This window comes from Peromyscus eremicus, chromosome 8a (genome assembly GCF_949786415.1).
Source record: "Peromyscus eremicus chromosome 8a, PerEre_H2_v1, whole genome shotgun sequence".
NCBI lineage: Eukaryota > Metazoa > Chordata > Mammalia > Rodentia > Cricetidae > Peromyscus > Peromyscus eremicus.
The window spans coordinates 63,308,242-63,324,813 of NC_081423.1; the positions used below are offsets into that span (position 1 = coordinate 63,308,242).

The 16,572-nt window shown below is 43.4% G+C and overlaps 1 protein-coding gene across 2 annotated transcripts in view; it reads right to left on the reverse strand.

Annotated features, from left to right (window-relative positions):
• The window catches only part of Crlf3 (cytokine receptor like factor 3), a 38,350-nt gene extending 24,752 nt beyond the window's left edge, over positions 1-13,598 (reverse strand). For both annotated transcript variants that reach the window (XM_059271313.1, XM_059271314.1), the window contains exon 1: positions 13,403-13,598. In XM_059271313.1, coding sequence (XP_059127296.1) covers positions 13,403-13,531 — 129 coding nt within the window. In that variant the 5' untranslated portion in view covers positions 13,532-13,598. The remainder of the gene's footprint in view (positions 1-13,402) is intronic.
• Positions 13,599-16,572: the final 2,974 nt, after the last annotated feature.

Genomic DNA, 16,572 nt, shown 5'->3' on the forward strand with positions numbered 1-16,572 from the left:
AGCACCTACATGGCAACTCACAACTATTTGTAATTCCAGTTCCAGAGGATTCAACACTCTAACACAGACATGCCTGCAGGCAAAACACCAATGCACATAAAATAAAAATAAGTCACTTAAAGAGGTCATAAAATGTATGTAAAACCTTAATTAAGACATCTCCCTAGCCAGTGGTGGTGGTGGTGGTGGTGGTGGTGCAGCACACCTTTAATCCCAGCACCCAGGAGGCAGAGGAAGGAGAAACCCTTTCTTAAAAAATAAAACAAAAAGACATCCCTAGCCAGACTTGATTATACACATTTATAATCCAGCACTTAGGAAGTAGCTATAGGAAGACAGAGAGTTCAAAGTCATCCACAGCAACATATTAAATTCAAGGTCATCCTGGGCTATAAGAGACTTAGTCTCAAAAGATTAAAAAAAAAGCTGCAACATATATTTGTTATGTCAGCATAATACCATTAATTTAGCAAAGTAACTGGAATCTAAACTATCATCTCTAAAACACCCATTTTTATGACTTTATAGAAGAATGTTTATCCTCCAGCTTTAATCTAAGAATTTATTTTCTCAATTGCTTTGTCAAATTAAAATTGAGACTACCTTTAAAAACCATTAGCTAACTGAGGACCATACGTGGGTCCACGGTGCTACTGCATCCATAGTCTGTGCTGAGGTCTGTGGCCCATGCTGCCACCAAGCGCCTCAAGGTCAGGTCAGCCACCTGAGTCCATGTTGGTGGCCAAGGGACATGCTACAGCCAGGGTCATGCAGATCTGAGTGGCCTGTGCTGCAACCTGATGCCACGGTGATGTCCGGACCCGAGCTGCAGCTGAGGGCCACGTCTGGGCCCTACTGCAACCAGGGTCTGTGTTGATGTCTGAGAGTCCTGTTAACACTGAAGGCCACATGGATGCCTGAGATCTGGGGCCATGTTAGGGTCTGAGGGCCATGCTGCTGCTGGGGCTGTGCCAATCTGAGTGGTCTGCACTGCCACCTGGGGCAATGGTGATATCCAGACCTGACTGCTGCCAAGGATCATGTCTGGGGCCATGGTCCCACTGCAGTCGGAGTCTATGCTGCCACCGAAGGTTGCATGGAAGCCCAGGGTCAGGACTCCAACCTATGGCCTTGGTGTCTGGGGGCCATGGGAACCATGAGTGATGGAATCAGAGGGCCAAGCAGGGCCTGCCCTGCCCCTTAATGGACCATGCAGCAGGAGAGCTGGCCCCAACCCTCATGGGAGAGCTAACCCCCCCCCACTCCCCCCCCCACTCCCCCCCCCCCACCCCCCGCACCCAAGCATTCAGGAGAGATAACCCGACCCCTCGCCAGGGGGCTGGGGGGGGGTTGCCCTGGTGGCCTGGACTAACCAGTTCAACTATCTATTACCCACAGCTGGGCCTGGGGTTGGCCAAGCCTAACATCTACCCCCATCTAGGACCTGCTGGAGCTTGTGAAGGGACTGGTCCTGTAGAATGATAATTACAGGATCTCCATCACTTAGGGAGGCCTCTAGATATTAGAGAGGAGTTTTGGTAAGGATCCAGTGATGATGGTGTACCAAAAACCAGAGGCCTTGTAGAGACAATGTGACTCACTGCAATGAACATTTGCAAGTAAAGCCGATTGGACAAAAGGGTATACTGTGTGACACACTGGCTCTTAATACCACCAGGACAAATGAAGAGGTGTTAGAGAAATGGGAAAGATGGAGGGTGGAAAGAGGCTTTTTGTTGTTTTGTTTTTGTTCCTTTGGTTTTCTTTTTGTTTTTGTTTGCTTGTTGTTGTTGTTGTTAATTTTCATGGCGGCGGGGGAGGGGGGGACTAAAAGGGGGAAGAGAGGATATGGAGGAACTGGGAGGTGAGTGGAATTTGGGTACACGATGTGAAATTCCCAAAGATTCAATAAAGAAATTATGTTAGATATAAACAACAACAAAAACCATTAGCTAACGAGAACACACAGGGGCTGCTGGCAGATAATTCCATCAATAAAGTATTTTATGCCACAAGCATGAGGACATGAGTTTGGATCCCAACACCGATGGAAAAGGTAGGCACAGAGGTGTCCATCTGTAACTCCAGCACTGGGTAGGGGTGGAGGTCGAGAGAATTACTGGGGCTAGCTGGCTAGCCGGTCCATCAGAATTAGTGATCTCCAGGTTCAGTGAGAGACTCCTGTCTCAAAGAGGGCAGAAAGCAGGCAGGCAGGCACTGACATCAAGCTCTGGCCCCCACGGCATCTGTTTACATATGCTCATGCACTCACACACACCCCACAACGACGATGACACACAGCAGGCATAGGAAAGTGCTCTACCACTGAGCTACATCTTCAGCTTTGTTTTTGTTTTAAGATTGGGTTTTAGATGTAGCCCTGGCTAGGCTGTCTGGAAATCGATATACAGACCAACTGGCCTTAAATGTAGCATTCCTGTAGGAACAACCTACCATGCCTAGCTTTGTTGTTCACTGTTGTTGGGGGGAAAGGAACATGCAAGCTTAAAAAAAAAAAACAAAAAAACTTGGGGCTGGAGAGATGGCTCAGTAGTTAAGATCAATGGCTGCTCTTCCAGAGGATCCAGGTTCAATTTCCAGCACCCACATGGCAGCTCACAACTGTCCTGACTCCAGTTCCAGGAGATCTGACACCCTCACACAGATGCACATAAAATAAAGTTCAATAAATAAAAAAATAAACAAATAAATAAAAATTTAAAAAAAAACAAAAAACTTTTTTGAAGCCCAGCAGTAGTGGCACATGCCTTTAATCTCAATACCCAGGAGACAGAGGCAGGTGGATCTTTATGAGTTGGAGGCAAGCCTGAACCAGGGAATCGAGTCGAGTTCCAGAACAGCCACAGCTACACAGAGAAATCCTGTCTTGAAATAAATAAGTAAATAAATACTTTTTTTCAAGGCAGGGTCTCTCTCTACATAGCCCTAGTTATCCTGAAACCCTCTATGTAGAGTTGGCCTCCAACTCACAGAGATCCACCTGCCTCTGTCTTCTGAATGCTGGGATGAAGGCATATGCCACCATGCCTGTCTCTGAAAAGTTTCAAAAAGAAAAAGTATATGACATGATTTGGTAGTTTGCTAAACTCCAGGCCTAGTACAGTCCTGCCCACCTAGAAGTCAGGCTGACAAGCAACACAGTCACCTGTTCATAGCACTTCCAGAAAACTAAGGCTATGCTACTTCTACCTCACTCTGAAGGTCTGACAACTGTTTTGGTACTTTTGGAGGTACTGATGCACCATGAAAGTGGCGTGGTTACCATGGTAGAGAAGATAAACGGATGAGAAGGGGGAAAGACAGAAGAGGGTGATGTGGGCAAGAAGGGATGGAAGGGGAAAAAGAAAGATTGAGCATTTGGACCTCTAATGGAGTTCTACTAATTAATACTAAGGCTCTGAAATTAGACCAAAAGAAAACCAAAAGAACCAAAACACTCTAACTTGGAAACTTGCTGTAACCTGACAGCAGTATCAAGATCTTTGCTGAGTAAAACCAGAACTGCCTAACTCAATCCCACTAAAATCCCAGAACTGTTTTTTGGATTTGTTTTTCTTTTGGGGGGCGGGGGTGGGGTGGTGGTGGTGGAAAGAAAGTGTCTTACTATGTAGCCTTGGCCTGGAACTCATTATGTAGCCCAGACTAGCCTCATATTCCTAGAAATCCTCCTTCCTCAGCCTTAGTGCTAGGATTATGACTATGCCACACTAGAGGACTAAAATCTTTGCTGCTGAAATTTTGCAGGTTATTGTGCAGCAGGAGATAACCAAACCACATGATGAGACAGATGTTTAACTCTTGATTAACTGCATTAATGAAGAGAATGTATATAATCAAGACTACAATCTAAGAAGGAGCTCTGGAAAACTACACCCATACTTATAAAGGCTTTCATTCACATGTTTATTGAGGTCTATTATGTGCCAGGAATTAGAGCTGTAAAAATGAATAAGGCATGATCTTGACCTCAAACAAACTCATTCTCCTGGGCACGGTGGCACATGCCCACAATCCCAGCATCCCAGAGCCTGAGGCAGGAATACCACACATTTCAAGCCAGCCTACCTCACAAACAAAAATGAATCCTCATTTTGGGAAAGAATATAGAGAGTTTCCCACACCAATAACTGTAATAAAATATATTAAGTTCTTATATAAATAGGACAGCCAAAAACTGCCACCAAGATTCAAAAAGGGCATTTTGTTGAGGAAGACCATAGCAGACATTTAAAAAAATAAACTGTCAGTAGAAGCCAAAGATGTCATCTTGAATAACAATATTTAGTAGTTTTTATTATTGTGGCTAATACTAATTAACTGAGAACATCCCATGTCCCGGGCATTGTGCTAAACATTTTAGATATCCCTTTAAATTTGTGTTTATTATTATTCTGTGTGTGTGATGGGAATGGGCACATGCGCCACTGTGTACATGAGAAGGTTGGAGGGTAACTTTGTGGACTAGGTTCTCTCCTTCCGCCTTTATGCAGGTTCCAGAGATCAAATTCATGTCCTCAGACATATGCAGCAAACACTTTACTTGCTGGGCCATTTCACTGGCCACAGTACTTCTTTACTTTTTCTTTTCTTTTTCTTCTTTTTTTGATTTTTTGAGACAGGGCCTCTCTACATAGCCCTGGTTGTCCTGGAACTCTCTCTATAGACCAGGCTGGTCTCAAACTCAGAGATCACCTGCCTCTGCCTCCTAAGGGCTGGGATTAAAGATTATGCCACCACACCCAGCTGTACTTCTTATTTTAATTCCCATTTTGTTCAGTTAAAGTAAGCACAATTTTTTTTATTTCATTTACATATAAGGAGACAGACGATCAGGAAAGTCAGATTTCACTAGATCTCAAAAAAAAAAAGGGTAAGTAAAATAACGATTAGACAGCCCTCAATAATAAAAAATTATCACTACACTTGATGAACTTTCTAGAAAGCAAATTAGCTTATCTTACCAGTTTGAAAATAAGTGCAGTTTTTCTCTATCAAAATTATATGTATGATGGGGGCTGCAGAGATGGCTCAGTGATTAAGAATACATGCTGCTTTTGGAGAAGACCTGGGCTCAGTTTCCAGCCCCCACATGGTGGATGGATAAAAGCTGTGGGTAACTCCAGTTCTAGAGGATTAGAGACCTTTTTCTGGCCTCCACAGGCACTTGCATGCACATGATGCACAGATATGCAGGCAAACACCTACACACATAAAATTTAAAAAAAAAAAAAAGAACCATAATATGGACTGGAGGGGTTGCTTAGCAACTACAAGTACTTGCTGCTCTCCTGAAGGGCCTGAGTTGAGTTCCTAGCACCTATATCCGGCAGCTCACAATTATTTGTAACTCCAGTTTCAATGGCTTCAACACTGTCTTCTGGCCTTGGTAGACACTGAGTGAATGTGGTGCAGACACTCATCTTGGCACACACACTTTCCTCAAAAATAAATAAATAAATAATTTTAGAAATGTATGTATACATAGGCTGGGCAGTAGTGGCAAATGCCTTTAATTTAGTACTTGGGAGACAGAGGCCGACAGATCTCTTGAGTTCAATGCCAGACTGGTCTACAGAGTGAGTTACAGGACAGCCAGGGCTGTCTCAAAAAACAACAAGAAGAAAAAGTATGTATATATTATAATCCATATGAAAAACAAGCTATAAGCAGTTTGCAGAGTGTCATATTTAAAGGCTGTGGGCTGGAGAGATAGCAAAGTGATTAAGAACACTTGCTGCTCTTGCAGAGGACCAACATTCAATTCCCAGAGCTCACATGAGGCAGGTCACAATCACCTGTGGATCCAATGCCCTGTTATGGCCTCCATGGGTACCTCCTGGCTGGCCTTAAACTCTCTATGTAGACCTGGATAGCCTTGAACTCACTGAGATCCCCTCAACTCTGCTTTCCAAGTCCCCGGATTAAAGGCATGTGCCACCATAACTGTCTTAAAATAAAATAATAAAATAAAGACCATTTTTGAATTGGTAATGCATCTCAGTTGGTAAAGCATTTGCATAGCATATAGAAAGCCTAGAAGTCCAAGTTCCATCCTCAGTGCTGCATAAAACCAGGCTTGCACATCTGTAATCCCAGCACTGGAAGGCAGACATAGGAGGATGAGAAGTTCAAGGTCATACACAGTGAGTATGATGTTACACTGGTTTACATGAGACCCTACCACAAAAAAACAAGTGTCAGGGGCCAGGCATGGTGGCTCATGCCTTTAATCACAGCACTCAGGAGGCAGAAGCAGAGGGAGACCGATCTCTTGTGAATCTGAAGCCAACCTGGTCTACTTAAAGAGGTCTAGGACAGCAGTGATACATAGTAAGACCCTTTCTCAAAAAAAAAAAAAAAAAAAAAAAAATTTGTGAAAACATAATTGAAAATTAATATAATTTTGAGTACAAATGTATCTTTTGTACACCAAGTTATATGTGGCTCACTCCCTCTCTATTCCAACTACTTAATTTTGCCTGCAGATTTCTGCTTATATTTTGACATACTTGTCAATACATTTCATCCTACAATCAACAAAAACTCCCTAAGTATTTATTTAATAGTTATCTATTTACCTCTGCATGCAAAAGTATATGGGAAAGCTATATATTGTGGTACTAGAGCTCAAACCCAGGACTTTGTACATGATGGGCAAGTACTCTGCCACGACGCTACATCCCAAACCTAGATTTTTTTTTTTTTTTTTTTTTTGGGCAGGGTTTCTCTGTATAACAGCTCTGGCTGTCTCAGAACTCACAGAGATCCACCTGCCTCTTGAGTACTGGAATTAAAGGTGTGTGCTATCACATCCAGTAACCTTTTTTTGTTGTTGTTGGTTTTTTGAGAAAATATTCTTTTTTTTTTTTTTTTTTTTTTTTTTGGTTTTTCGAGACAGGGTTTCTCTGTGTAGCTTTGCGCCTTTCCTGGAACTCGCTTTGGAGACCAGGCTAGCCTCGAACTCACTGAGATCCGCCTGGCTCTGCCTCCCGAGTGCTGGGACTAAAGGCGTGCGCCACCACCGCCCGGCGAGAAAATATTCTTAATAAAAGCTTACACTGCTAGCCAAAAGAAAAACATTAGATACAGCTACATACAGAGCAGTTTCTCACCTCTGTAGAATATGCATTGACAGATATATCAAAATGTTAACTAGGCTGTCTACAACTGTAATTATGGCTTATTTTCAAATGACTATCTGTTCTTAGCTTTCCCTGGATCTAGATTTAATGTTTTCTTAGGATACGATAACAGTATTACTGCTGCACCACATTACATCTAAACAGACTCCTATACTGTTTTCAAAATGGTAACAGAAGGGGAAGTGAGAGATAAAAGCAGCAATAATAGCTTTCTTTCCTTCACTGAGCTACTAAGACTTCCTGTCTTGGTTTTCTGAAATAACCTATGTTTTTCTTCATGAGTCTTTAGTTTGTTGTGTGTTTTCAACTCCTGTGGAAATAAAGATCTATACAGAACCTGGTCTTACAAAGAAAAAAATACAACAAGGATACTGGTTAAATCGTCAAAAAGTAGTCTAAAATCAACTCTCTAAACAACAAAACTGAGCTAAGCACAATACTGTGTGAGACACAGTTACTACGAGGCTCTTCCGAGCCAGGAGCACAACTCGGCAGAGACACGGCCTCAAAACAAAAGCAAGCAGGGTACCTGTGACACTGCCTGTTGTCCCAGCACTCTCGACACGGTGGTGACAGAGCTGAGGCCAGCCTGGGCTACACACTGGATTCTAGGCCCATCAGAGACACATGAGACCATACTTCAATGACCAACCAACCAAAGGAAAAAAAAAAACATAAAAGCAAGTTATAAATAAAAACACAGTATATATAAACTTATTCACTGACTGGCCACATTATAGATATTAAAAATGCTAGCCAAAGTGGTGGCATGGATTAATAATACAAACTATTCAGGAGGCAGATGTAGGAGAATGGACAGCAGGAGTTCAAAGCCTCCCTGAGGGCTATACTGTTACAAAAAGACAAGCTAATTAAGCATTGGCTTAAGATCATCAATTATTCATCTGGACATGTTGATGTAAGCCCTTAGTCCCAGAAGGGGTTGCAAAGGCAGGAGTATCTCTGTGAGTTCAAGGCCAGCCTAGCCTGGTCTACATTGTGAATTCCAGAACAGCCAGAGCAATACAGAAAGACTCTGTCTCAAAAAGAAAGAAATTAAAGTAAGATCATCAGTTATTCCCTTGCATTTTTTGCATAATTATCTAACATACAAATGTGTGATATTTCAAATACTATTTTGAGACAGGGTCTCACTAAGTCCCTCAGGCTAGGGTAGAACTTTCTATCCTCCTCCTCTAGCCTAAGTGCTAGGATTTCCAAAATGCACCACCATGCCCTAAACAACACTTTAATCTTGGAGAAAAAACACAGCAACTTAGGAAAATCCAGTTTAAACCCTAGAAATCAATGAAGGTCTACTGAAATGGTAACGTACTCTGAGTACATGTGCCCCAGTCTTTAATATGTACTCTTTTTTAAAAAATTTCTTTCATCTTACTTTATTTTATATATATATATATATATATATATATATATATATATATATATGTATGTATGTAGTAGGTATGTGTATGTGAGTGCAGGTACTACGGAATGAATGTAGGCTCTGTGAAGGCCAAGGCCATTGCATCCCCTGGAGCTAGAGTTACAAGTGGTTTAAGACACTTGACATGGATGCTGGGAACAGAACCTAGGTCCTCTGCAAGAGCAGGATACACTCTAAATCACTAAACTATCTCTCCAACCATTTAATGTGCTCTCTTATCCCACCTAGGGATTCAATGGGTCTGGTCTGAAGCCTAAGGTTCTGTATTCTTTTCAAGATGAAGTCGCTACTGCAAGCCATGGACCACAGTTAAAATAGCAAGTACTCAGGGGTCACTACTAGCCAGAGTTGGGTAGAGCCTTCACCAAACAGTACCTCTATTAGGATCTCAGCATATACTACTCTGAGGGAACAAAGCCTTGTTAATGCCTGGAGGCTGAAGAAATCACCCTACTAAAGACACAGGAAAGGCAAGATACGTCATTTTAGAGGGTATGAGGTAACCACACACAGAACTAAAACACTGGCACTTCTCACTGTAGGCGCTTTCTGGTATCTCACACTGACCCTCCCTCCCCATCAGTGAGTTTCTGAATCTGCAAAACTCAAGTGTTAGGCCTAAGACTATCGCACTGTCCTCAAGGTACTATGCTGTCAGGCTTGGGTGGATGGCTGGCATCCTTGATCTTTGATCTCTACTTACACGCAGAAACGATACTGTTCTAGAAATAGCACAAGTGATGAAAAATACAGTGGGAGTCAAGTCCTAAAATGAACACACAACGACACAGGCTCCTCTTGTTTATTTTGTTTTTAGGGGTGATAACCTACTTATCAGGCACCAGAGACGGGAATAAACTCATGAAGGTTTATTTCTCTGACCTCAGTATACAGGACTTAGAAGTTATTTCTGATACACAATAAATATTTACTGAGTGAATGAACAAGTGAGCACTTACAGGGAGTGGGGTTCCATTTCTCTGGTATTCACTCCTTAGTACCAAGGATTCCAGGGAGGTGTAGAGAACTATTCTTAATGATTTCCACATCAGAATAGGCTGCTGTGAACATCATCCGCTTTCCTGACAACCAAATGTATCTCTAGTTTGTAACTTACTTAAGCAGTAAGATTAGCTGGGTGGCAGGCTGGTCTGTAGTGGTGGCACTTCAGAGGTGGAGGCAGGAGTTAAGATAATCTTCAGCTAAAAAGCATGTTCAAAGTCAGCCTAGAAACATGAGAATTTGTCTCAAAAGAGCAAACAAACAAAAACCAAAACAGTAAGTGAGAGACAACCCTAGCATTCCTACACAGAACTTCCTTTTCTCTAAAAACAGAGGGTAGGGCCTAAACTTAACCACAGAGGAGAAACTGCTACATGTTTTTGACAGAACAATTTAAAAGATTTTTATCCTTCTTCCCCCAGACTTTCATATATGCCATTTCTTAACAATCGACAAAAATTATGAGAAAATTTTAAATGTTAAGAAACCAAAGAAAAAATAAAATGTATGCCAAGAATTTATGAAACAGTTAAACAAATCTTAAATGAAAAAGGTACCATGTGATCTAGTAATTGGTAGGTATGTTCTAAAAAAAAAAATTGAAAACATGTCCACACAAAAAACTGTACAGATATTCATAATTGTCAAAAAGTAGAATAAACCCCATTGTCTACCAACAGGTGAATGAATAAATAACACAAGATGTACTCATATCACAAATATTATTTAGCCATAAAAGGGCTTAAGTACTAAAAAATGCTACCACACAGATGAACCCTGAAAATATATTCTTTTTTTTTTTTTTTTTTTTTTTTTTGGCTTTTCTGAGACATGAGTTTCTCTGTGTAGCACTGGCCGTTCTGGACCTCACTCTGTAGACCAGGCTCCGGGATCTGCCTGCCTCTGCCTCCCACAGGCTGGGATTTAAAATATGCTACACAGAGAAACCTTGTCTCAAAAAAAAAAAAAAAAAGAAGAAGAAAAGAAAAGAAAAAACAACAACAACAAAAAGTCAAAAGCAAATAAAAAATATACCCAGTCCAGGATCCCTTCTTCTCCGCTCTTCTCATCCTTCCTAAAACAAACATTTTTTCCTCAAAAATCGTATTTGATATAATTAATCTGAAAATGACTGGAACTCTATAAATATTCTAACCACCAAACAAAGGCACCTGTTTATCTTGATAATATTTTTGTAACATAGAACTTTCTTTGTTTTTTTTTTTTTTTTTTTTTTTTGGTTTTTTCGAGACAGGGTTTCTCTGTGTAGCTTTGCGCCTTTTCCTGGGACTCACTTGGTAGTCCAGGCTGGCCTCGAACTCACAGAGATCCGCCTGGCTCTGCCTCCCGAGTGCTGGGATTAAAGGCGTGCGCCACCACCGCCCGGCTTAACATAGAACTTTCTTAAAACTTAACCTGACAGAAGCCGACTTCGACAAATCCGAGGACCAAGCACAGTGAGTAAGAAGCAGCTGTGGTAACTCACAACTGGAACAAACACGCTCCAGTTGATAAAGGAGACTGACACTACACTAGAACTTGGTGTCGTCAGAATGTGATGTCACCAGAAATCCAAACTGTGATGGATGTGCTCTTACTGTTTTATGTGTCAAGCATGAGACAGTGCCTTTCAAAAACAAAACGAAACCCATACTAAACCACACTAATTATAGGAATATGTTCTGTATTTAAATTACTGGATTCGAAATGTAACTGCTCAAGAGGTAGAGCAGTTTTCCAGCATGCCTAAAGCCCTGGGCTCCATGCCCAACACAATGGAAAATAAATAATAAATAAATGTAAAATGAGAGAACATAGGTTTAGATTTTTTTCAGTACTGTGGATCTATTAGACAAGTGTTCTATCACTGAGCCACATCCACACACCTAGGTTTAGAAACTGAGATGTTTAACTATCTAGGGTGCAGATCACACTAAAAAACACTCCACACTCACAAGAAATTAGTAAGTACTATGCCCGGGTGCTTACTTCATTCTTCTAGTGCCAACCCTAATGCTTCATAATTGCTGGGGCAGTTAAACAACAGCCATGCTCATGTATGAGATATTTGAACTGGCTCAAACGTTAGTCATTTATTAAGGGGTACTTTAGCCAAGAGTGGTGGAACACGCCTGTTATCTCAGTACTCCAGAGTCTGAGGCAGGAGGATTTCCAGTTTGCTGTCAGCCTGGGCTACATAATGAGTCCTAGGACAGCCTTGGCTACTTAGTAAGAGCTGTATTTATAACAACAACAACAACAATAAAAAGACAACAAACAGGGTGATGGCAGCCCCTGCCTTCAATCCTAGCACTTAGGAGGCAGAGGCAGGTGGATTTCCAAATTCGAGGCCAGCTTGGTCTACAGGACAAGTTACAGGGCAGCCAGGGCTACACAGAGAAACCCTGTCTCAAAACAAAAACAAAAATTAATTAATTAATTAATTAATTAAAGTTAGAGGGGGCAGAGTGGGAGGTGGATATGATAAAAATACACTGTCCGCATGAGATTCTCAGACTAAGCAATATTACATAAAAAGAGGTAATTTAAACTTTTTTTAATGAAAGCCCTAGATTTTGAACATTTCATTTCAAAATAGTAGAAGGAATAATGCAGATGCTTTCAAAAGAAAATCCAGATGTGTGCACTGGAAGACCTTGAAAGTGTTCACCAAATCAGGCTTAATCATATGTCATATCCAGATCCTGATCCCAGTTTTTGGCTAAAATAATGATGCCTGGCCTACACCAGCTCTACAGAGATTCAAAAATACATAAACCCCAAAGCGTATGGAGAATTCTTAGATGACGACATTCAAAGACACTGTTAGCACACTATTTCACCATTTTCAGGTTCTACACAGCAGCATGGGAGTTACCAGTGTGACGATACGCATTTGCAGCAAATTAGGCCTAGAGAAATTCTAATGGAATTCCATTTACTCAAAAAGCATTAACTAAGCACTTAATAGCAACCTGAGGATTATCTGCCTTATCTAGCATTGGCAGAGGGTTATATCTTTTTCTGTATACGTTTGAGAGTGGAGAGGAGCCATGTGGCTTTCCTGTATCTTTGCTGGCCCTTTCCTCGTGGAGAGATAACTGCACCACTTGAAAGTATATTTAGCTTCTCCGTTTAGCAGTCCTTTCTTTAAATCTGTTTTCCCACTTCCCTTCACTTTTGTACGCCCTCCCTGAAACATCTTGTTTTCCTCCTCCTGCCCTTCAACATCCTTCACCTAAAGTCCTAGCCCATCTAGAGATTACTCTAAATAATTTTTCAAGGCATCTGCGATCATGTGAGATGTTCAAGTATTAACCCCATTCATTCGGCATTCATGTTACTGCTGCTCAACCTCTCGGTTTCTCCTTACTTCTTCCCTCTCCGTGTCTACTACGTGTCCTCCTTTTCTGTCCCTAAGTCACCGCCCTGGGGCTTTCTAAACTGAGTATCTATCTAGCACAGGTTTCCCCTCACTATATGCTCTTCCTCTCGACTCTCTTCGGTCACAACTCTGGGATCCTTCGGATTTTGCTCCCGTGGCTCAACCTCCGACGCCACCCTATTCCCACCAAGTGCCCCGCACGGCGGCTTAGGAGCGCTCCCCGCACCCTTCCTCGGTCCCCCAAACTTGTCTTCCCTTCAAGACCTCCGCAGCATCCACCTCACCATGACCCGTCTCCAACAGGTCGGCGTCCCGCCTTCCCGGAGCTCAGAGCCTCGGGGTGCCCCCGCCGCGCGCGCCCACCCTCCGGCCCGCGCCCTCCAAGGCCCGCAGCGGCCCTCCGACCTGCCTCTGCGCCTCCCGCAGCCCCTGCAGCCGCTGGCCCAGCTCCCGCCGGTAGCTCTGCGCCGCCTCCACGTTCTCGCGGGCTTCTTGCAGCAGCACCTCCGGCTCCGGCTCCATCGCGCCCCTCATCCGGCCGCGCGGCCCGCCGGGTTCCCGACTGTGCCGGGCTCCGGCGAGCGGCCCCGCGCGGCCTCGAGCAACGGAAGCGCCGCCCCGCCCCGCCCCGCCCCGCCCCGCCCTGCCCTGCCCTGCCCTGCCCGTCACGCCCCGCCCCCCGCCGCTTGATTGACAGGCGACGGGGAGGGACGCTCGCTCTAATGGCGTCCTGATCACAGCGAGTGGGACCTGTGGCGCTGCTTGTCTAGCGACTCCTCCGGTGGTGTCTGTGCTGCGCCGGCCCAGGCGCTTCCTCAGGAAACAAGTGGAGGCATTAGTAGAAACACATGAACACGTCGCTAAGTGCTTCCCTCTTCTAATCTCACGGCGCTACGTTATCTGTCCTGCACAGAGGAGGAAGTGGAGGGACACGGGGAAATCTACTCTCCCTCCCAAGCTCAGTGCATGATCCCCAGAGCCGAAGCTACAGCTCTAGCCATTAAATCATCAATGGACTACCTACCTAGTAAATGCCAGCTGAGTCAGGCATTTGGGGAGGATACTGTGACCCAGGCGCCACCACCTAGATACTTTAAGGAGGGAGCTAAGGAGAGAGGCCAAAGAGATGACCAGTACAGGGATCCTGGCAGAAGTCCAAGGCGGGTGTTGGCACGCTTTTTCTGGAAGGTCCACTAATAAATATCCACTTGGCATGTGCTAAATTGTGTGTTTCAATGTGTTAAGTAAATGGGTGTGGCCATGTGCAGTAAAAACTTGTCCCTGAGGAGCGACATGACCCTGTAGTCCCAGCTACTGGAGAGGCTGGGGAGTGAGGATTGCTTGGAATGGCCATCTAGGGGCCAAATTGGACAACAAGGCTGTAAAAATAAACCTTTGAACCCTGAAATTTAGATATGGAGTAATTTTCACATGTCACAACATGGTCTTTGTATTTCTTTTTCTCTATTTATAAAAGCAAAAGTGATCTGTTGAAAAACCCATACAAAAACTGGCTGGATTTGAGTCCTAGACCACAGCTAGGTGACCCATAACTCAAGGTGTCAAATGTGTAAATTGTCCTTACCAGGACTAGATACCGTCCAGGATTGTCTCAGGATTATGCAATGAATCTGTATTAGAGGCTGGATCTCAGATGTTCTGGGCCAGATTACTGCTCTTCCTACTGCTGGACACAGGGATATTCGCCTGTAATTCCTGCTCTTGGGGTGGATCAGGAGCTCAAGATAATTCTCTGGTTGCTACATAGTGAGTCTGTGAGCAGCCTGAGAGAGTTATACAAAACCCTGTCAAAAGGGAGGAAGAGGAGGAAGAGAGGAAAAAAGAGTAAATAAAAGAACACTCGAAGGTAAGGAAAATAGCTGCTGCTGCTGCTGCTGCTGCTGCTGGTGGTTGTGGTGGTGGCGGTGGTGGCAGTGGCACACGCCTTTAATCCCAGCACTGGGGAGGCAGAGGCAGGCAGATCTCTGAGTTCGAGGCCAGCTTCCTCTACAGAGCAAGTTCCACAACAGGCAGAGCTACGCAGAGAAACCCTGTTCCAAATAAATAAATAAATAAAATGAATAAGAAAGTAAATAGAAGGGAAGCTTTTTTGAAAGAAAAACAAGAAGAGTGGTCAGGGGAGCTGGTTTTATCCTAACGATAAGGTAGCCTGGTTCTTAGATAGTTGGTATCTGCTAATGAATTAAAGCATTGACTAAGAAAGCAGAAAAGCAGTAGGACGAAGTAGGAAAGAGCAGTGCTGTCCCAGATAGGACAAAATGGAAAGAACAAACTCGGAGATAAAAACAAAGGAGACTCTTTAACAACAAACAGATGAGTGTTGCTGGGAAGATAGGACTGCGCGCTGTAGGACAAGGTAAAGATTAAAGAAAAGGAACTGGAGAGACGCCTCCGTGGTTAATCAGCATTAGCTGATTTGACTCCCAGCACCCATGTGGCACCTCACAACCATCTGTAACTCCAGTTACAGAGGATCTGATGCCCTCTTCTTGCCTCCACAGGTATATATACATACATATATGTGTGTGTGTGTGTGTGTGTGTGTGTGTGTGTGTGTGTGTGTGTGCGCGCGCGCAGACAAAACACTCATACACATAAAATAAAAACAAAAAACAGATCTTTTAAAAAGTCCATTAAAGGCCGGGCGGTGGTGGCACACGCCTTTAGTCCCAGCACTCAGGAGGCAGAGCCAGGCAGATCTCTGTGAGTTCGAGGCCAGCCTGGTCTCCAAAGCGAGTTCCAGGAAAGGCGCAAAGCTACACAGAGAAACCCTGTCTCGAAAAACCAAAAAAAAAAAAAAAAAAAAAAAATTCCATTAAAGAAGACCAGGAAAGACTGGAGAGATGACACAGTGGTTAAGAGCACTGACTGATCTTCCAGAGAACCCAATTCAATTCCCAGCACCCAAATGGTAGCCCATTACTGTATATAACTCAGGTCCTGGGAATCTGATGTCTCTTCTGGCTTTTGTGGGCACTAGGTACACATGTAGTGCACAACATACATGCAGGGAAAACACTCATACACATAAAATAAAATTTAAAAACATTAAAAAAAGAAAAAGAGCAAGGGCCTACCAGGCAGTGGTGGTGCACGCCCTTATTCCCAGCACTCAGGACACAGGCAGATCTCTGAGTTATAGGCCAGCCTGGTCTACAGATCTAGTTCTACAACAGCCAAAAAGCTTAAGTGGAAAAAAAAAAAAAAAAAAAAAGCAAAGGCCTAAGAGTTCAGGATAAGGAGTGGTGCCTTAGCCAGGCATGTTGACATGCCTGTAATTCCAGTATTCAGAATACCAAAGTAGAAGGATCAGTTGAGGCCAGCCTGGGCTGCATAGAATTTAAGGCTAGTCTGTCTGAACCACCTAGTAAATTCCTGTTTCAAACAGCCAAGAGTTATGCCGCTAATGTAGCTCAGTGATAGAGGCTTTACTAGTGTCTTAATTACTGTTCTATTACTGTAAAAAGACATCGTGACTAAGGCAACTTTTATTACATTTAATTGAGGGCTTGCTTAATGTTTCAGAGGGTTATTCCATGAACATCTTGGCAGGG